The 20,774-nt window shown below is 44.0% G+C and overlaps 2 protein-coding genes across 5 annotated transcripts in view; one reads left to right on the top strand and one right to left on the bottom strand.

Moving 5' to 3' along the window:
* Window positions 1–14,826, top strand: part of LOC121592456 (putative ferric-chelate reductase 1 homolog) — a 45,952-nt gene extending 31,126 nt beyond the window's left edge. For 2 of the 4 annotated variants that reach the window (XM_041913904.1, XM_041913906.1), the window contains 7 exons: window positions 11,070–11,840; window positions 11,908–12,056; window positions 12,131–12,287; window positions 12,363–12,589; window positions 12,659–13,015; window positions 13,365–13,499; window positions 13,587–14,826. In XM_041913904.1, coding sequence (XP_041769838.1) covers window positions 11,090–11,840; window positions 11,908–12,056; window positions 12,131–12,287; window positions 12,363–12,589; window positions 12,659–13,015; window positions 13,365–13,499; window positions 13,587–13,724 — 1,914 coding nt within the window. In that variant the 5' untranslated portion in view covers window positions 11,070–11,089 and the 3' untranslated portion in view covers window positions 13,725–14,826. Of the gene's footprint in view, window positions 1–1,616; window positions 1,734–11,069; window positions 11,841–11,907; window positions 12,057–12,130; window positions 12,288–12,362; window positions 12,590–12,658; window positions 13,016–13,364; window positions 13,500–13,586 lie in introns of those variants that run through there. The other 2 variants (XM_041913905.1, XM_041913907.1) reach the window with 2 other exon arrangements.
* Window positions 14,827–18,767: 3,941 nt separating this feature from the next.
* Window positions 18,768–20,550, bottom strand: LOC121592457 (putative ferric-chelate reductase 1 homolog). Its single transcript, XM_041913908.1, has 7 exons — window positions 20,272–20,550; window positions 19,987–20,128; window positions 19,828–19,885; window positions 19,495–19,729; window positions 19,260–19,372; window positions 19,072–19,131; window positions 18,768–18,975 (listed from the first exon to the last, which is right to left on the bottom strand). Exons 1-7 carry the CDS (start codon window positions 20,276–20,278, stop codon window positions 18,883–18,885), a joined length of 708 nt encoding a protein of 235 aa, XP_041769842.1. The 5' UTR covers window positions 20,279–20,550; the 3' UTR covers window positions 18,768–18,882.
* Window positions 20,551–20,774: the final 224 nt, after the last annotated feature.

Below are 20,774 nucleotides of genomic sequence, written 5' to 3'. Positions count from 1 at the left end.
AATGTTCACTGAATTCCTACTACCATGTTTTTAAAAGTAAATTTGGAATTAATCATACCTATGAAGATTTTTTCAGTCCAGAATGTTAAGATAAACTGTGTCACACCTTTTAAGTACATTACTTTAACACGTTGATGGTATATTTTTTTTTCAATTATGCTGGAATATTTCTAAAAACTGGTGCGACATAAGAATATCACCATCGCGTAAAAACAGTTTTCTCCTTTTCCGGGATTTCGTTTAGGTTATGACTCAGTTTCGATTATTAAACATCAGAAAAGAAGTGTTACTCAAAAATCTGTAAAATCGATATCAGTTTTTTCGTTAGACTACCAGTATTGGACTGATCGCAGTATCTGGCGTACGAAAATAAAGATTGAAGATAACTTTTATATGGAAGAGGTATTTCAACCGCGGGTTCAAATCTTTTAAACAGAGACTTGAGTCGGCAGAATGCTGAAGAATGGCTCTGAGCCAAAAATCCGACCAAAGACAAGGTTTAAATGACAGATAAGTGAAGATTGAATAAAACAAGTCTATTAGTTAACAAAAGCTTATCAAAATCGTGTATTTACGTGGTTAAATATAGTGTAGTATCAAATTGTGCAACAAATTAAGACATGTAATTTCATAAATATCGACGTAAACGACTCTTGATGGGGTTTAAATCGTACTAATATTTTTAAAATTTCTTTTTCCATCAAGAAAGGCTCAAAATGTTCTCTTTCTGAGCGAAATTAAACTCAAACATGTGTACCAACTCCAGTGGTGTATTTATAATACATGGTTGATATGCTACGATTAAAAATTTACAAAAACTCCACTAGGTGCTATTTTTAATTCGCACCTGTATCTAGCAATAATCGTGCATAATTTGTAAATGTACCCTCAATATATTCAGGCAATGTGTTAAAAAGGAGTGAAACTGTGTTTTTAATTATGAACTAAAAGCTTCATCGGTACGGTTAAACTGATTTAAAAAAATGATGGTGCTATTTTTATTTCGCGCAAATAAGCAGGGTAGAATAAAGAGGGATAAATTTGTCATCAAGAATTCGAAAGAAAAGCAAATTTGTAAAATATTTTTGTTTTCCTTAATTTATCCTTTCAAAGTCATTGACATAGTCTTGCCGCAACTTCATGAACATATCAAACCACCCATAAACTTGTTACAAAAGATTTGATTTAACGCTGTACCTAACTAGAAAGGAACGGAACAAAAACACACACACACACATACATATTAGAAGTAGAGCACAGCTCGGAACGGTGTAAGGGCACTTGTTGCGGCCGGTTGCTATTAATTTCGCTTTCAGCTTGCAGCCTAATTAGCTCCTCGCATGGTGACCGTTTTAAGCGCAGCACCATGTGTATTGTGCTGTCGCGACACCATGACGACTGCGACAGACCCACCCGGCACCGACAGACCGAGGACGGGCGCAGGTCGAGGAAGTGCTGCCGCCGATACCCGAAGATCGAGGTCGGTGTCCGGTGGCTGGTGCTTGACCGTTGCGGGCAGCGTGTATGATTTGCCCGAGCCGGCTGAAAGGGAAGGGAGACATCTCGCGAAGGTCTAAGACGCGGGTCTCTCGCACTTTGCAGTTGTCCACCGGCACCGGTTTTAGTCGCTTGCGAGAGCTGTACGAAGCAACAACGGCAGGGCACCCGATTCGATTGTTGCTTGGGACGTTGATTGTGCTCTGTTCGGTGGTTTGCTTTTACGCGTATCCGTGGTAAGTGGTAGGGCGATGCCGAGAACGCTAGACCTTGTGAAGGGTAAAAATGGCAGTGTGACAGTCCGTGATAGTGATCGCTGTAGGAACCGGCCTCGGAGGATTTGCGGGAAAGGAAGTTCTCGAATGTGCGGGGGTTGTGTCGCTCTCGCTGTCAGTGGTGTGATCATTATCACTCGCCTCTGTTGGTGACTAATGATCGAGGGTTCGCTTGAGTGATCTGCGAACGTCAGCGTGCCGTGTACTTGGTGACACACGTAAGGGAATCATAAGTGGAAACTGTAAACCACCATAGGCTCAGTTACGTTTGTGTGGGCTGTTGTGATTAAAGCGTGATTTGGAAATGGAGTCGTGTTGCTTGCTTTGTAAATTTTGTGTAGGCAGTTTCGTTACAATGGTTTCCTTAAGATTCTCCAGCTGCAAAGCGCTGATGGTGGCCGTGCTCAAAAAGTGTTTTCGATGAAGGCGTGGTCGATTTCGATAGGGAGTGGTCGTGCCAAGGGGTTGAATCACCCCGTACGTGACGTTGGCGGTTTGAATTCTGCGAAAAGGGTTCTAAATTTGTTGCCCGATCGTATCAATGTACCCGTGGATTGCTTAGCAAGTATGCGTGCTCAAAAGTGCCGGAGTGTTTGTGTAAAAGCGCGCGCGCTCGTGTGAACATAAAACATTCCAACGCGTGATTCATACATGGAGTGAAAAAAGCAATTTTCCATCGTGCGGAAAACGGAGCTGTTGCGGAGTGTCGATAAAGCCGCGTGCTTAAAAATACCGAGCCACTGTTCAAGAGGAATTCCGTTCACTTTCAACTCGCCTGCCGGAGAGTAGCGCAGCCTGACAAAACCAGTAGCATTTCAGCTTAGTTCTTACAGCGCGCGGGACGGTAGGAAGTAGCAAGAGGCTGGAAAGCGAAGATATTTCATAATGAATATTTAAGCTTGCCAATTAATATTCGCATCGGCTACCGCAGCACCTTCGCAGCGAAGCACCCGAATCAATCAGGTCGAGTCGAAGCGTATCGAGCCGCGAAAACAATTTCGGGAAAACAGTAATAATAATCCGTTACGTTTACTGTTCTTTCGCGGCGTTCCACCGCTAGAAGGTGGTTAGCATTCGAACACTCGATAAATCCTTCCGACTGGAGGGGATTTGTTTGAGTTCTCTTGTGCCCTCTCTCTCTCTCTCCCGAAACGTCCCGGCAGGTGGAGGAGCGTTTGACGGCGAGATGGCACTTGGCCGCGCTGCCACTTGTTGTTCAATCGCAATTTGGCAGACGCTGGATGTAGCAGATGGTGGAATGCGCACCACGCATGTAACTGCAACAGTGCGCCAACACCAGCTAAAGTTTTTTTTACGATTTTGGTTCGATTGTTTTTCGTTCGATGCGATGAGAGGGTTTTTTCGTTTTGCTTTCGTATCATGCTGAAACAATCGATTGGTGTGCAAATTTGGTGCTTGTGTAATTTTTCCGTTAATTGAGAAAACCGTTTTCACTTTGGAAGAGGCGGCAAAACGTAGCTACATAATATTGAAAATAATGATGCAAATTAGTTCATGGTATTGTGCAAAAGCATATATTTGCAGAAGATAATGAATGGGGATCATTTACAAAGAGAAGAAGCGAGATGTACTGTTTTTCGCAAATAACAAAACAATGCTGGAGACAATCGTTGGCATTATTGTTGATAACATTTTCAAATTAAACCTATTATAAATATGGAATCCTAAAAACATACATCTACACGGTTAGTGGTTGGTGCTCAACAAAGATTCAATAAGAGTAAATCAGTCTAGGAACAGTTGCACAGGTCAGCCGGTTAGTAAAACGACAATTGAAAACTAATCGATGCGTATCGGAAAGGTGCACCCATAATGCCAACGCAATGTCACCGGCATAAATCTTTCCCCTCCCCCCACGAACGACGCTGACGCCGGCGTAGATGCGTAGCGTAGTGGGCGGTAGTAATGGAATTAATTCCATTTTCAAACCGGAAGTGCACTTCGCTTACGCTCACCATCCGTTCGATGTCCTTCGGTTGCTGAACGGCACCAGCTTACAGCGTGTACTTTGTGTGTCGTGCTCGGAAGATAAGACCGGAAGCAACCCAGCAGTGTTTAATATTTGCTCTGTCCATCAATCATGCCAACAGGCGCGCTGGTGGTGAATGTGTGACTGTGTTTGGTGTAGTGCATTTTCCACCTACCTTGGTCGTACCTTTACTAAGCTTACGTGTTTTCACACATTTATAATCGAGCGATTGGTGCACGTTTGTCATCGGCACATCATAGCCAGCGCTTTCCTGTTTTTGCTATTTAAGTGTATAATATGCATAAAACCTTTAAAAAAAAAAGAAACATCAGCGATCACCCGGGTACGGTAAATTTGGTGGTAAATTTGGCAAAGAACAAACTAAGCCCCGTTTCGCTAGCGGTAAAATCCGTTCCGATGTATGATTTTGAACTCCCACATGTGTGTGTTGGTGCTGCGGGTCCGAACATGGGGGGGAGTAGGCGAGCAGAATCACCGAAACATAAACATAACCGTACGCAATGACATAAACATGGTGCGGTTTTCGCTCAGCGGAATGGGGTTACACCCATGGAGAGAGTAAAGCACGACCAATACAATGCGATGATAACAAAATGGGAATGAAGAAAGCAACAAAAAAGCGTGCCCACACACGTACACACGCGCTCATACCTGCGACTATGCTATGGTGAAAATACATCCTTCAGGGCCGGTGTACACTAAACTGAACCAACGATCAACGGTTGGTACGTTTGTTTGTTAATTTGTTCAACACCCTCATTAACCTTTTTCAGTGGGCTCGTGGCTACCACCAGCAGATATTTGCCTTTTGTGCGAGACGCTGTTTGGCAAGGTGGATGTAAGGTGGGCGTTTAGAAACACAAGGTAGAGACGGAAACGAATAAGAAAGATAAGGAGTGAGGGAATAGAAGCACCTAAACATAGAACACAGGCTAAGCGTGGCTGTGGAAGAAACTTTCCGGGTGCGTTTTTGTTTTTTTTAAAAGGTGTTTCACTGTGCGGTGTGTCATCGTGATAATCGTTTATTTGAGGTATGAACAATTGTCTTATTCTACGCTTTGATGAGTTGGGAAAATAACGTAGGAATGAATTGTTTATCAGCCAAATAGGCTGATCATTATGAGTGGAAAACCAAATGGGTACGTTTGTAATGTGTGTGCGTTAGCATTTATATTATTTTATTTAGTACTTCAGTGAACAAAATGTGTTACAGCAGTGTTCTCCAACCTTTTTCGGATCACGGACTACTCGACTATATTTTGGATATATATTTTGTAGACTAAGTTTAAAACTTGTCGATAAAAAATATGTTTAAATATTTTTTAAACGATATGTATAGAAAAATTTAACGATGTGTATAGAAATAAGCTTTTCTTTTAAAAATCAATTTTTTTGCGGATCACTTCTGTCACAAGTGCTGTCATAAGACCACTGTATTGCAGGAAAGCATTTGAAATTCATCATAATTATTGTTAACTTCAACAAATAAAAATTCTAAGTAGTTGATTGAAATTGCTCACGAATTTCAAATACAGGGGCGTTTCACGATATTAGCCAGCTTTTTTATATGGAGTTTGGAGTAGGCGGCTGAAATCATGTCAACAGTCCGTACAAAACCACACTCAAAACTAGCCTGCGATTTTCAGCCTAGATTATTACAGTCTCAAAACTAGAATTAGATTCGAGCAACTGCTCGAAAAAAGTGAAAACAAGGTCGCGTTTTAATTTATCTGAAGATGCAATAAAGGGATCAGGTAGTGAAATCTAAGATCAAAGTGTATGTAGCCGGTTTTTTATAACCAAATTCAACGTAATTTTTTGATAGGCCGGGTGAAAACTTTTGCTCAAAACAAGCTTTCTGGTAGCTTAACGAATACACAAAATCTTCGTGCAGAAGCAGAAGCGATACAAATCAACCTTCTAAATACATACAGTTTGGGATAAGCCTACCAGTATATTATACCCATTTTGATAGCTGATCGAAAACTACTATACAATGCAAACAGCTGATCGGCTGAAATTTCTGTCTACAATTTTAAAAGGGAAAAGGGCCCAAATTACGAAATAATTCTCTTGATACATTTATAAAATGACTTGTAGTGTTAATCTTGCCATAAGGAAACTTAAATAGTATGTGGCGAGGGAGAGTAAACGTTCAAATTATTCAAATGATTTAATATCAAAACTGTACACATACGGGTGAAAAGACGTTTTGAAAAACTCACAAAATCATAAAAGCTTAACACCTTGCTCAGCTGCCTACTGGCCTTGATTGCTATACACTTTAAATGAATTGAACTACGCTTCAAATCCACTTCAAATCGTATGCCTTTGTTCAGTGCTATCGAACACGCTTCAAACCAAACGCTCATTTTGTCGTTTTTGATACGCTTCGGGGTTTTAGTTCCCAAAAAACAAAATGTACTTAGCCTCGGTCAGATTGTTCCATATTAGAAGGTTTCGTCGCCTTGCGAAGCATTCCGGTGTCATAAATCGTGCACAATACAACTTGTCGCTCAGTTTTTGCTAATGAAACGTCGCAAAGCCATAAAATTCAATCGTGGTGGAATTTTTGTAGCTATGCTCGAGCTCCGGCTACAAACAAGAAACCCCCTTCGGTGACTTGGAGCGATACGAATTTGAAAGGCCATCAACCATTAAAAACCTCTATCAATGTCGCTGCATCTAAGTCGTGTCGAAAAGAAAAAAACAGTCCGTCCATATTTGCACGCGCGACACTGTTATATCCGCGTTCCGGTTTCTTGCGCACGGAACTGAACTGTTCGCGAAGGGGTTATGAATAATTAGCTAAAGAAAGAAGCCGGATCGGGACAGTGTTAACGTTTCGCAAAAAAAGAAGGTTTTTTGGCATTGGTATCGGACCTACGACTGTTGGGGCGTTTTTAGAGCGACGCGGTCATCGACATGTCGACATGAAACGGTCTAAAAATAAGGAAGAGATGTTTAAGTTGAATCACGATTTCTTCTATTTTCTACTATTTTACTACTAAGATTTCTGCTATTGTACTACTAAGCAGAAACTAATTTTAATCGTTCATCGAATCTTGTTCGGGTTAATCTGTTTTGTGAGAGTACTTATCTCAACAAATAAAACATTATTTACTGCATGAATTCATCTGCATAAAAAATGCAGTCCTTTCCGATGTTCCTAGCCTTAATTTGATCCTTTCATTGCATAAACACACCAAACACAATCAAAAGCTCGTGCAACAGCAACACGAGCGATAGAATATGAATTTATGCATACGACATGGTATCACTAGTAGCCAAACTTTTCCGAACGCGCCGTTGCTTCCGGGCCAGGAAACCGGGCACGAACGTGACACGTGTTCCGGTGTGGATTATTGGGCGCAGCGGAAACCGGTGGAGTAGGAAGGGGCAAACAAACCACCATCTAAATGGTGCTTGAGCACGATTTGTGAGCAGATTTGTGAGGCCACAGATGCGTGGAATGCGTTTAAGTGGAATGATTGGAATCAGTGTTCTATACGTGAGTAAATTTTAGCAAATGCTTCAATGAATGTAGGTCTAGTATTACGTTTCCTGGTCTGCACTGCCTGGCAGTGGGACTTTAACGAAACCGTACCGTAACGAGTTGTGGAAGAGCACTTCTTCGGCCTCCCCGGTTTGTCTGGGAATGCAAGCATAAGCCTGACATGGTTTTAGTGAGCCATTTTACCGCTGTCGATTCAGTTCACCGTTTTGCGATAAACTGTTTCATGAACTATTCTGAGCAGTGTTACCTTTGGCTGATGTTTCCGTACGTGAAACAGGTCGTGAAAAGGGGCATATGGTTTCATAATTCTGATGATGATGACGATGTGCAATTGGGGCAATATAAAACAGAGTTTTAAAATGCACCACTGGAATGTGATTATGTGACACAAATTGAAGAATGGTTTATACATTAATCAGATTCGTTTTCCGTAGATACTAAACAAAGAGTCAAAAATCACCCGTTTTTGTACGTAGTGCTTCTTTCCAAAACCAGGAAAACTTTTGAAACTTTAGTTATTCAATATATTGAGTCACATGTATTACTTTCACGCGTTGGAACTTTTTTGGATACTGCCAATCTTACTGCCAATCTAGCTGCCGAGTTTCTATAGAAAATATGACAACAAAAAGGAATATAATAATAATTGTAAATAAACCATTTGCTTGATAATATTAATTGTAAACATTGTGAAATATGAAAACATTAAATTGTTTAATTATTAAAAACATATAACATTCTCATAATTGTTTGGTTGCTTCCCATATTTTTGTGGTGTGTTCCCACGATGACCGATCAATGTTTTCAGAATTTTTTAGTTTAATTATTTTGATATCCAATCGGACGATACCAATAAATTGTGGGAACGAACCAAAATTCTATCCGATCTACCAATAAATCGTGGGAAACCCTGTAGATGTTTCAGAATTATTTTTAATGAACTTGCTCATATTTTGGAGAAATATTTCCTATAAATTCGCATTAAACATTAATAAAAAACGAAAATTATACTTCTATTGCTCTTAGGGATGAAAAATCGTTTTAAACTGCCTCAAGAAGACCGGCAAATTGGTACCCATCTATGTAGATATCTCATAAAAAGCTATATTAAGCTGATGGCATAGACACTTTTGCATTTTTTCATGACATTTACTTGTCAAATGCCCATCTGCTGCATATACAGTAAGTAAAACCATGATGGTCAATAAATAATCTCGTTGCTTTTTATCGCGTCGAACCAACCGAAAAGGTCAACGACCGACGTTCGACATGACACGGCACTGTCCACACATCGGTCCGAGCCCATGTTTCGTCAATAGGCAACATGCGAGATGCACACGCCAGCTTGCATGCATGGGCGAGAGTGCAAACGCAGCCTGCAGTCCGGTAATTGCATGGTCCGAGTGGATTGCTGAAGAAAACATCTCCTCCCCTACGCTTCTAAGCCACCCACCCGCTACCATTCTGCACGTGTTGTGTGTGTATGCGGTGGCAGTAGGAGAATGAAACCCTCTAGCTCGGGGTCAGCGTTACACATTGATTGAAAGAGTGCACCGAGCGCACAGCAACCACCTACCTGAGGGAGGTCAATGTCTTGCGCTGCAGCTGGGCTAAGTTGATGAGCTTTTTCATGTATTCCTCCATTTTCAACCTGTTTGCGGGAAACCCGGCTGCACTCGGGTTTGTACTGGGAAACTCCACACGACCAGTACTCTTTTCCTTAACAAAAGCGACTGGTCTATTTGTTCCATAGATATCATCAGCCTAGTCGGTTGGTGCGACATGCAACGATAGGTGGAACCATGTTTCTGTAGTGATCAAATATAATAGAAATAAAATCGATTGAGTAATACGGCGAAAACCCATAAATTGACAGAACTTTAATTTTTAATACAGTCAACTTCCTCTATCTCATCGATATGACTTATCGATCGTCAGGTTGAATGCGTAAGCCACAAAAGAGAAAAAGTGTGCAGAAAATATTCTGCGAGGGTAAAGCAAAAAAAAAAAACAAGTTATAAAAAAAGCTCAACCACACAACAAACTGAGCCCAATGGGAGATTTATTCCAAAATCCTTGCCCTCAATTACCACTTCCGGTCAAGCATACCGGGGTTGAGTGTGGGGTGTTTTCTTTTGCCCTTTATTATAGCAACACACATTTTTCCCGCTCCCAGTCTACTCCATATCGAAAGGAGAAGTGTTTTGATCGTTTTCATTCTGCATGGCTCACCTTTTACCGTGGTGATGACGGTGGGACGGTGAGTGGTAGCGGATAGATTTTCAACCAAGAGTGTCCGACAAACGCTTGGCTTAGTTCGTACCGCACTGGGCTGGAAAATTCATTGTTGGTTGTGTTGAATAAGGAAACGAGAAGCAGGTATAGTATGATCGAAGCAAAGAAAGCATTCGTCCCGAAGCTTTTGGCAGTCCCTGGCTACCGTTTTGGTCCGAACCTGTGCGAAGGCTCCTTGAAGGAGCCGCTTTGTTATGCTTTATTGCGAGTGTGAGTGAGTGTGTGCCTGTGTGTTGGTGTTCTTTGTCGAGGGAAAGCTCCTGTTGTGGCGGGGTACCGGGTGTACCTGACCATTAAATTACGCTCCCAAGTAGGGCATGATGTAGTGCTTTCGATATCACGACCTGGCCCTTGCACAAATTCTGGCATTATTGAGACGTCCTGCGAAGGATGGTAGCAAAATGTATAGTACATAGCGGAAAATATTTTTTTCTTCAAAGAAAACGAATAAAGACTCGAGAAAAACAACCGGTACAGATGCATGGAAACATGGAAAAAATTGTGAGAAAAAAAAACTGCGCCAAATTGTCCGCTCGAGTGCAAAAGGACGGTAGAAAAACATAGAAGCAAACTCAGTACAGCAACAAAAAACTGTTTTGCTGCTCTCGCCAAACCCTGCCACCTTCAAAAAAAAAAAAAAAAAAAGCTCATCCCATAAGTGTTGATTGTTTTGTTCTCGCACTTTCCTACACGCTGTTGGTTGCGCCAGTGTGTGTGTGTGTGTGTGTGTGTGTGTGTGGTGTGTGTGTGTGTGTGTGTGTGTGTGTGTGTGTGTGGTGTGTGTGTGTGTGTGTGTGTGTGTGTGTGTGTGTGTGTGTGTGTGTGTGTTGTGTGTGTGTGTGTGTGTGTGTGTGTGTGTGTGTGTGTGTGTGTGTGTGTGTGTTTGTAGCTTTGTTTGTTTGTTTCACCGGATTGCTTTGATTTATGGGATCAATTTGATGGGCTTGGCAAGATACGGTAGCAGCTTCATGCTGTGCTAGTCTTTTTTTGTCTAAACCGTGCAGATGAACATTTTCTTTTTGTTACTTTAACCCCCAAGCACACTAATATGCCTGCGTGCGTAAGTACAGCGTTAAGAGAGGTAAGGATATTTTTGTTGTTGGTTGCTTGGCCAGACAGTATATCAGCACAAATCGGCTGGACGGCTCAAGTCTTGAGGGAATTGAGAGCTTTCGAGCTTTCTAGATAGAGGGAAATGGAGGCATAGGTACAGAGAAAGAGAGAAAAGGTGTTTGCTGAAGCGCTAGTAAAACGATGGGAGTGGTTCGCATTGGAATCACTTACGAATTAAGCCATGATAAATGTGTCAATAATGATTCGATTTATAGGATTCATCTTGTTTTATTTGTTCAAAGCTTACGATTTGCTGTGCCATTTTGTAGTAGTGTGAGAGTCTCATAAATGCTTGTCACTTGTCTTTTGCCATTCTAATGAGCTGCTTCAATGTGCGTTATTTTTCTTCCACCCCACCTAGGATAAGGAATTTCCTTCACCATGCTACCTCTACTTTGCTTGGCACTCGTGCTGAGCACACTAGTCCCATCGTACGGACTGCCGAACGGTGCGCCAACGTCGGTCTGCGACAATATGCTGCCGTTCCACGGTGGAGGCATCCCACCGCTCACCACCAAGACGCCGTTCCTGATCACGCCCCAAACGTCGGTGGTCGGTAGCGGGCAGATGCTCAAGATCGATATCGAATCCTTCCCCGCCAACATTGTGTTCAAGGGCTACATGATACAGGCCCGTGCTGCCGACCCGCCGAACAACATTGTCGGCCGGTTTGTCGACTCGGATGCGAGCGCGATCAAGCTGATCGACTGTGAGGCCGGAGGAGATACGGCCACACACACCAACACCAGTCCGAAGCAGGAGCTAACGCTTGAGTGGACCGCTCCGGACAATTTTGTCGGCGATGTGATCTTCAACGCTACGATCGCGCAGGACTACGACAAGTTCTGGGTTGGCATTCCGTCGGAGCGGGTGCGCGTGGTCGCTAGCTCGACGACGGTGGCGCCCGGTACGGCACCGACCAAGCGCCCGACCACGACGACAACTGTGCCACCTTACCGGCCGGCACAAACAGAAGCGCCGGTAGCGGCCGACCCGATCTACGAGGAATGTGGACAGAGTAAGGGATGCTTCGGATTTCCGGAGGGATGCGTCGATAGCAAGAACTGCCGGGCGGTGGTCACGATCGCGGTGCTGGGAGCGCGTTACGTCTTTGAAATGAAGGCAGGATACAGTGAGTAGCGTGAGCGGGATAGAAGTTCAATGGAACGAGCTAATGTGTGTAACGTTCTGCCTTTCAGATCGTCCTGCTTACGTTGCCTTCGGACTGTCCAATGACGCCAAGATGGGTGAAGACTCCGTGATTGAGTGTGTTCCGGAACAGGGTACGGTAAGCGCTTACGCCTCGTGGACCACGGTTGGTCCGTATGGATCCACACGCTTGGGAGTGGTAAGTATTAACACGAATCTTGATTGCTGTTGAATATTGAATACCCATTAATGTCATTTTGTTACGCATTACAGCCACAAAACATCTTCCAAGTGCTGGAGAAGTCGTACAATGATGGTGTGATTTACTGCAAAGTGGAACGCGACGCTGTCAGCACGGTCAAGGGCCAGAAGTTTGATCTGCTGAACGATAAGTTCCATCTGCTGCTTGCTGCCGGATCATCGGTGGAATGTAAGTGCAGCTACTGTTGCTTGATCGATGCTTCTGATAAAACACTAATCCATATCTCCTTCTTTTGTGCTGTAGCAACGAACGTCAACTATCACGACATCGGCCGTCACGTGTCGGGCAGCCCGCAGTCACTGGCGGAGGTTGGCCCGGTGCAGGGATCTTCGAAGCTGCTGCTCCGCCTGCACGGTGCCTTCATGATCACCGCCTGGATAGGAACGGCTTCGCTCGGCATTCTTCTTGCCCGCTACTTCCGCCAGACCTGGGTTGGCAGTCAGATGTGCGGCAAAGATCAGTGGTTTGCGGTAAGCTGCAGTACAGACACGGATTTGTGGAATGATCAGAGATTGATAACCTTCCGTTCCGTTTTGCAGTGGCATCGATTCCTGATGATTGTCACGTGGGCACTCACAGTCGCTGGTATTGTGGTAATTTTTGTTGAAATCGGAGGCTGGTCGCAGGTTCGCAACCCTCACGCCATTCTCGGCATCGTCACGACTGTACTGTGCTTCCTGCAACCCATCGGTGCATTCTTCCGGCCACATCCGGGCTCGAGCAAGCGGCCCATCTTCAACTGGCTGCACTGGCTGGGTGGAAATTTGGCGCACGTGATCGCGATCGTTGCCATCTTCTTTGCCGTACAGCTGCAGAAGGCGGAACTACCCGAGTGGATGGACTTTATCCTTGTCGCGTTCGTCGCTTTCCACGTGTTTATGCATCTGATTTTCTCCGTGAGTATTGTGGGTTTGTTTTCAAATGTGTGTGTTTTGAGGTACGTCTCTGCTAAGCACTGGCCAGTACAGGTGTTACTGTGCCATTAATAACGATCCTACCGAACTGGTTTCGCGCTGGTACGGTTTGCAGCAGTTTTGCAACAGTTTTGTGCACATTCTATTCGACTGTGGGTGCTTAGACTCGTCGTGTTGTAAATAAATCCAACAATTGAATGGTTCACGTTGGCACATCAATTGTACATACACCGGTGCTAACCGAGGGCAGGTTTTTCCACTTCCGATACTAACCACGGGTGGGGGGCCGTTGTCGCTACGAACAGTCCATCTGCAATGCGTTAATGTGTAGATCTTCTCCTGGATACAGATCGGTGGCTGCGTGAGCGAGCGAAGAAGTGGCCAGCGTGTGACGTCCTTCCCAATGGCCGATATGACTCCGTCGCGAAATTCCATGAGCTCCAGCGAACGGAAACAGGATGCTGCTGTACGTTGTTGTACCGCTTATGGAGTTCTATCAGGCTGTTGGTGTTAATTTGTTTGTCCTTTTTTTCTTCTTTTTTATCTCTTACAGTTCTCGGGCTTCCGTAAGTCGATGTTATTCCTGTACATACTGATCGTGCTCGGACTGGTCATTGCGATGGTGGTGATTGTCGTCCTAGCGCCGATTGAAGCCGCTTACAACAGTATCAAGGATCAGATTATGAACTAAAGCGTATGGCATCGAAACGGTGATGTAGCGCATTAATCTAAACGGTGCAAGTAACCCGGAAAGCAAATGAGAGCGTCCATCTGTTAACTGATAAGTGATGTAAAAATGTGTACATGTTGGATGGTTTGTGTGCTATCACTATTCTAGAGAGCAATTTCTAGCGGGTCAGTAGTAGAAAGAAAAAAAAAAACACAAACAATTCAAACCGCTCAAAAAGAAGCTAATCGCTCGATGCGAATCACGTGACACATAGCGCATCGGTAGCATAGACAGAAATTGGAGCAACGAAGAGGTTATGTTGCGCAGATTTGCTAATCGATGTTGTAGATATCAGTTCCATCTTTCTTCCCATCAACTTTCCATTGCCGTCCTAGTTCTCCTTTGCCGATTTCCCGTTTCCTCTATTATAAGTGGTACTTATGATGATCATTTTTTCTGGAAAGTGTATTATTTGTCGAAAAGTGAACGAAGGACAGAAGATGAAGAAACAAAAAACTCAGACAGCGTCTAATCAATCCCACAGAAAAAAAACTCAGCGAGAGAGAAAAACAACAACAGAAACACAAGCATCGAAAGAGGAAAGCTCGTGCTATTTGGTACGCTCTCCCTTCGATACTGAGATGTACAGAATTAAGTGTGAAATATTTATAACAGAAAAAAGTATAGCCAACCACGGGCTGAAAAATAAGCTGTGCCTTGTCGGCCGGGTGTGCCTTGAAAGGAATGAGCAGTTGTAGCATTTTTGTAAAAGTTTGCTTCGTGTAAGATTATTTCCGTCCGTCCCAGATCATTTCCGGGTGTAGTGAAGCACTGGTCTGCACCAGTGAGTATACACTGTTTATGTTTGTATTTTGTGCGCTATCTGCAGTCGTTCAATATTTTCCGTTTATCAATTTATTTAAGCTTTCGCTGGTGCGTTTGCCCAGTGCCAGCCGCAGCAACATACTATTTAGCTTCAAAACAAAAACATGCAAAACAAACGCAAAAACCAGTACTGTATTATGCAAGACGAAAAACGCTGCGCATTCTGTTGAGGCAGGCTTACTTTTTAAAGCGTACTTAAGTTGAAACATAATAAATGTTGCCATTGCTAAAACGTTAACCGAACATTTGTGTTTGTGTCATTTCATGTTGCAGTTTGAAAAACAAAAGCGTAATTCTTTTCAGTTAAGATAAAAGAAATATTTATTAGTGTTTTGTTTCAGCTGCTTAACAAATAATGATTAAAGTTGCAAAGGATATGCATTATCAAAACTTTTTAATGTTTTTGGTATTGGTATTTGGCTTTTGGCAAAGCAAATGATTCTTATATCCATAAACAATACAACCTGGATCAAATAGAGTTTAAAATCTATCAAGACTTAAATATTTTCTTTTTTTTCAGTTTATTGGGTTTATACACTCCAGAGCTGTTTAGCAAGAAATGAAAGCATCATCCGATACAGCTTTGTAGAACTTCAACAAAAACAAAAACTCAAATTTCACGAAAATTGCACTACTGAGCTGAGCTATGAACTCTCTTATGTATGAAATTCTTGGAAAGTTTTGGCATTATTGAACTCAGAACATAAATGATAATAACTTCATTAGAAATTTGTCTTATACACCATTTGTTTGTGTTTCTTTTACATATTACTAATCAATTTTTTTATTATGGTTGATTTACTCATCGTGGACTTAGTAAGCGAAAATTATGTTTTCTTTGGTGGTAACAATGTTACCAAGCTCATATAATTAATCTATTTATTTTTTTTTTTCATCAAATTCTCTTGGGGCCAAACCATCTCGTTCGCGCAGTTTTGTCAGATTATAATTCCATCAATTCTGGGTGCCCTTATTATCCCAATTTCCCTGAACTGTTCACCAAGGCTCGAGTCATAATCGGGGTACATCAATCCGCACTGAGCGCGTGCTCTGCATCCGACGCTGCAAACCGATGATGGAAAATGGCGATGCATGGGGTGATGGTATTTATCGGTAGTTGAGATAATTAACAGCGGTCGCAATTCCATCTGCTTCGGGAAGTATGGCGATGCTAGATCGCTGGAGCGCGTTGCACTCAGTACCGCGAAGTAGGATGCTGGTCGCGTGACTATGAGCATATGGTGCGAGGCGTTGTAAGGCAAAATAAGGCGGAACGTGTGAGACGCAAGATTAGCACACTCATCGTTCTGAAGCGGCAGATGGCGCTAAAATCCCAAAGCTGCAAACGGTGTGTGAATGGTAGTGGAGAGCTGCACAAGAAACGTGAGCATCCTATTTAATGGGGAATAAATGTACTACCTGTTTTAGAAATGTGTGAGGACAAAAAGGCTCCTTATAAAAGCGAGTGTTGCTTGAAAATCGTTTTTTTTTTGCATACGGCATAATTGGAAATTATATTTTATAAGTTTTTTTATTCCTAGCATCTTTTAGTACTACTGACATTTTGTCCACCTAATGCCTCATAGTACTACCAACATTCGGGTAGGGACTTTCACCAAACGTACAGTTGGCAGACGAAAACGCCTAAATGTATGCAACCGGTGCCATTGTGCACAACACTGCACTTCCCGCTGAACCTCGCCCTACATAATCTGTAATCCGCAACCGCACCGGGCAAAGGAACGGTACGGTGCGTGCATCAGCGGTTTGGTGTTCTGCTACAACAGCCACAATCCTTGCGAGATACGATCGATATGGCATGCAGTTGCACTGGGACTCGGCACGGAACCTGGTCGGAGCAGGGCAAAGGGGGGAAACTTTTTCTTCCCCGAAGATAAACATCGTTTGCACGGCATACGCGTGTAGTACCGTGTTGGCGAGCAAACTTTGTAACGAGAAGGCTAAACCGACGCGGGGATACACCGGAACTGCAACCCTGATATGTGCTGTGTACTGTATATACGCCTGCTTCGGAACACCTTCCCCATTAGCACCGAGCAACATTCACGGTAGTGCGGGAATGGGAAAGGTTTTAAATCAGCATTATAGGCGAACTAATGCCGTGTTTTGGATCAAATGGAACACTTCAGCAGTTTCTTCAGCTCGGAAAAGGTGGATCGGTTAGTGAGGGTGCGAAGCGTACGAAAGGGGGGCACGTGAATATGGCTTATAATTTATTCCAGCCAGAATTTATAGGTCTTTGTACAGGAAGCATGGCGCGTGTGTGTGTGTGTGTGTTTGTGTATTAGACAAAAGGTTGGTAAAGTCTCCGCCATCGCATAGTCGGTGAAGCGTAAATCATAGTTACGCGCCGTTGTACAGATTATGATGCAACTGCAAAGCACGTATGCAAAATGGTGGCGAAGAGCCACGGGGCACGGGGAGCGTTTGTAATCTTGGTCGATCATCTTGCAAGATGCACCTGCCGTCTGGCCGGCAGAGGGAGGTGGTAGAACAGATTTCGAAGCTAATGAATCATGTGTTGCTTGAGCAAGTTGGGGCAACGTGTGAGATAAGCGTGAGAGAGAAGCAAAGCGCTAGGAAAATCGTGCTTCAATTTTCGATGGTTTTACGGGGCCAACAAAAAGTTTCATCGTTTGCAAAACATGACAGTTGTACATTTGGAACAGCAGCAGTGAACAGTAATGTATAGTGTTTGCTATTTAGCTAGAAATACCTAGTAGCTTGTATTGTAAGCGGTACACAAGTACAAGCAATCAAATGCTATAAAGGATTGTTGTGCTTTAGTATCCACTGTATAATCCTCTTACTTAAATTAACCTTACCATTTACAATCAAATACACTACATGCAAGCAACTTATGCACAGCTACTCTACACGTGGTGCTATATAATCGCATCAAAGCCCGAAAATGCGACAGAATCTCTTCTTATGATTAGCAAATAAATTGAAAATGTAAATATAATATGGGAAGTCTTTGCCACGTCGCATACTGTTAGCCCTGGCTCGCGGGAGCAAACAGCATTCGCATCTAATTATAATAATCCGTTTCAAAGCGTATCCTTCTCCTCCACCAGCTTCTTTTGCCTTTGTACCGGGCGTGATCAGCAGCAGTATCAGCTGCCGCAGTAGACCCGAGTGAAAACCCCCATTGGACCCGATGGCCCAAATGCACCAGTAGTCACCATCATCATCATCAGCATCGTCGTGGTACTCATCATCCGTCCAGAACGATGGTGGGTGATGATGATGTACGCGATGTCGACTTACACAAGGGCTGGAACAGCGCACGGAGAAGACGCGCAAAGGCCTGAACGTGAAAGCATTAGTATTTTCGCGCGATGGCAGAGATGGCATGGGTTTTTAATGGATATTAACATGCAGATGGTTGCTGGCCCGCTGGATTGCACTGCCGCGTAAGAGCTGGATTGCTGGGGTAAGCACTTGCGAGGGGATGCAAAATTGGAAGCTGCTCGTCGGAGTGGTACGCGATGAAGGCAGATGCATTAAAGTATGCACGTAACATTGCATGCAGTGTGGAAAGGAATGCATGCTCTATGATGAGGATTAGTTTTGGTGTTACTTTTGAGGTGAAGGACACTGCTGAAAGATTATTTTTGTCCGAAAAGAAAAGAAACAAAAATGCAAGCTCTTCTGAATGGAATCGAAATGCAGCATGTGATTGTGGGAAATTCGTAACCCTTGTCTCGGAGAGCGATAAAGTAATTAAAGGAAGTTATTTATTTTTATGATGCAGCATTTTATCTGATAAGAAAAACCCCGTCTATCGTATTCTTTGAGCCACAGATGTGTTATCGTTGTGCATTATGTTTACATTGTCGCATGCGGCCACGACCTGCAGGCAGATAATGATACACAATCAAATAGGTAATCGCCACCTATCAGAGCATTATGGGAGGAGAGTACGCCCGATGAGCGGGATCAGACGCGGGACACTTTACTGGCCGCTAAAGATACAGACACGCTGCTCTACTCGCGACCAGGCTGACGATAGGGAACGGTTATCAATTATCTGGCCGCGTTCTTATCTTTCCAATCCACTACAAACCTGGAGCCATGCGTTGCCTGACATTGAGCGGGAGGAAATTGGCCCACAAACGTGCACCAGAGCGTAAGCGACTAATGATGCAAAATGTATATGTTTGGAGTGAGACAAATGTATTCATCACAGTTAAGGGTGGTAGTGTATTGTACAGTTGACCTTGCGTTCTCTTACGAGGAACCGTGTGGAACGTGTCTGCTTCCGACGTGGCTAGCCGCGCCATACGAACACCACGTTTGCGATGGTGAACGCGTACAGTGCAATCATTTGTACCATCAGTGTAGTTTTCCGCCAGCGTGAAAACTGTTCCGAAAAGGAAAGAGAAACAGGTCGGTAAATGAAAAGCCGTTGCGGTGTGGTAAAGCCACTAATTCCTTCTCCATTCCGTAAGCTACCTACCGATGCGTCCTTATTTACGTCCAATTCGCCTCCCTTCCGTCTGGTAAGATATTCGAGTACCTGCTCAAAAAATAAAACCCCGCGTCATGAGAGACGGGAGCGCACCCAAAAGACGGGCGTGTAAATTACCGTTAATGAATGCACTCGATTTGGGTGGACGATGGTGTTGGTAGGCAAAGGGGACTTACGTTGAAAGCTACATGGGCCAGCACGTGAATGCCCACTGCACCGGCAAGCAGGCCATACATCACCGAGGATATGTGGGCCGCTTCCAGTCCGACTCCCAGGAACATGTTCGTTACTGCAATGCAAGAGGTTGGGGATAACAACACGGCGCATAGGTGTATGGAGAGTAATTAGTCTGTTCGGGTGTAGCTACGAGCTCGTGGAGGGACTGGTTTGGACAGGGAAGGCTTAATTTACCTGCCAGGATGTAGGCAGCATGGCCCAGGAGAGTGTGCAGGATTCTAATCGCGGACTGGGCCGGCTGCTGGCTCGGTCTCATTAGTCCCAGGATGGGTTGGATGAACACGAGGGCGAACGTCGCCAGCCCGACGATGCTGTGCGCGTGTGCCTCAAATCCCTGCACATCGACAAAAATGCACACGATGGCGGCGCATGTCAGTATCCAGCTGGCCATCATGTAAATCCTATGGTACTATGTAGGTGCAAAAAAAAACAATACAAGACAAAACAAAATGCAAAACATAAAGCTATCCGTGGTTTTGTGGCTGTTTTTGCGATTAGAAAACTTACAAAATTCCACACCGGCACTCCAAAGTACCGACGGGTGGTCCATGTTGTTTTGAAATACCTGGAAGCAAATTCGAACGACAGATTCGTTGGTGGGGTAAGCTCGACAAGAAGCGGTAAACGGTTTATTATTGCACAAGCTCTTGTATGCACAGCTCCTACCTTGCGACGGTGTTCCCGAGGGAATTGAAGAACAGCCAAGCAACTACCATGAGAGTACCGTGCAGCCGCAACAGCACCGAGGGATGGTCATGGTCGTGGTCGTGGTCGTGGTCGTCGTCATGGTCGTGATCGTGTTCGTGATCTGCAACATGAAACGAGGGTAATTGGCCTAACTTAGCATACATTCCGAAACTATAACTAAACGCATTGGACGCAACGGCATTGGCAAAAGGAGCAGCCAGTATATTTTCCTTCATTTTCACTGTCTGAAAGGATCAGTCGCACCTGCCATTGTGTGTATGTTTTCTTCTTCTGATCCTTCTGCTCTACACTACACCTTCTCGGACCTCCTGCTGCTCCACACTGACGGACCGGTACGATTTGTTCAGCACTACACCACCGTCGGCAAACCGAAACGGATCCACCACCTCCGGATCTCCTCTGCAAAACACACACACACACACACGTGCTCCCGTTCGTTCCCAACAGACGGTCGGCCCGGTTCGCGAAACGGATAGTTTCAAACTGAGCCTCCAGCTATCGGAGGTCTCGTTAGTAATAGCTGTAACGGAAACGACGGTGTACCTACCAGTCGTCGTCGGCTGGCGAGTCGTCGTTATCACATGCTCGTTGGATGGGAAATCGTTATCAATATTAACGGTGCCCGTTGAAGCGGGTGGATGGATGGATGACGATGATGACGATAATGGTATGAGGATGAGACGTGGACGCTATATGGCGGTGCGTTATTAACGGTATCACAATTGACCAATAGAGCTACAAACCAT

The sequence above is a fragment of the Anopheles merus genome, chromosome 2L, assembly GCF_017562075.2.
Source record: "Anopheles merus strain MAF chromosome 2L, AmerM5.1, whole genome shotgun sequence".
Taxonomy (NCBI): domain Eukaryota; kingdom Metazoa; phylum Arthropoda; class Insecta; order Diptera; family Culicidae; genus Anopheles; species Anopheles merus.
This window is presented reverse-complemented; position numbering and strand designations above follow the sequence as displayed.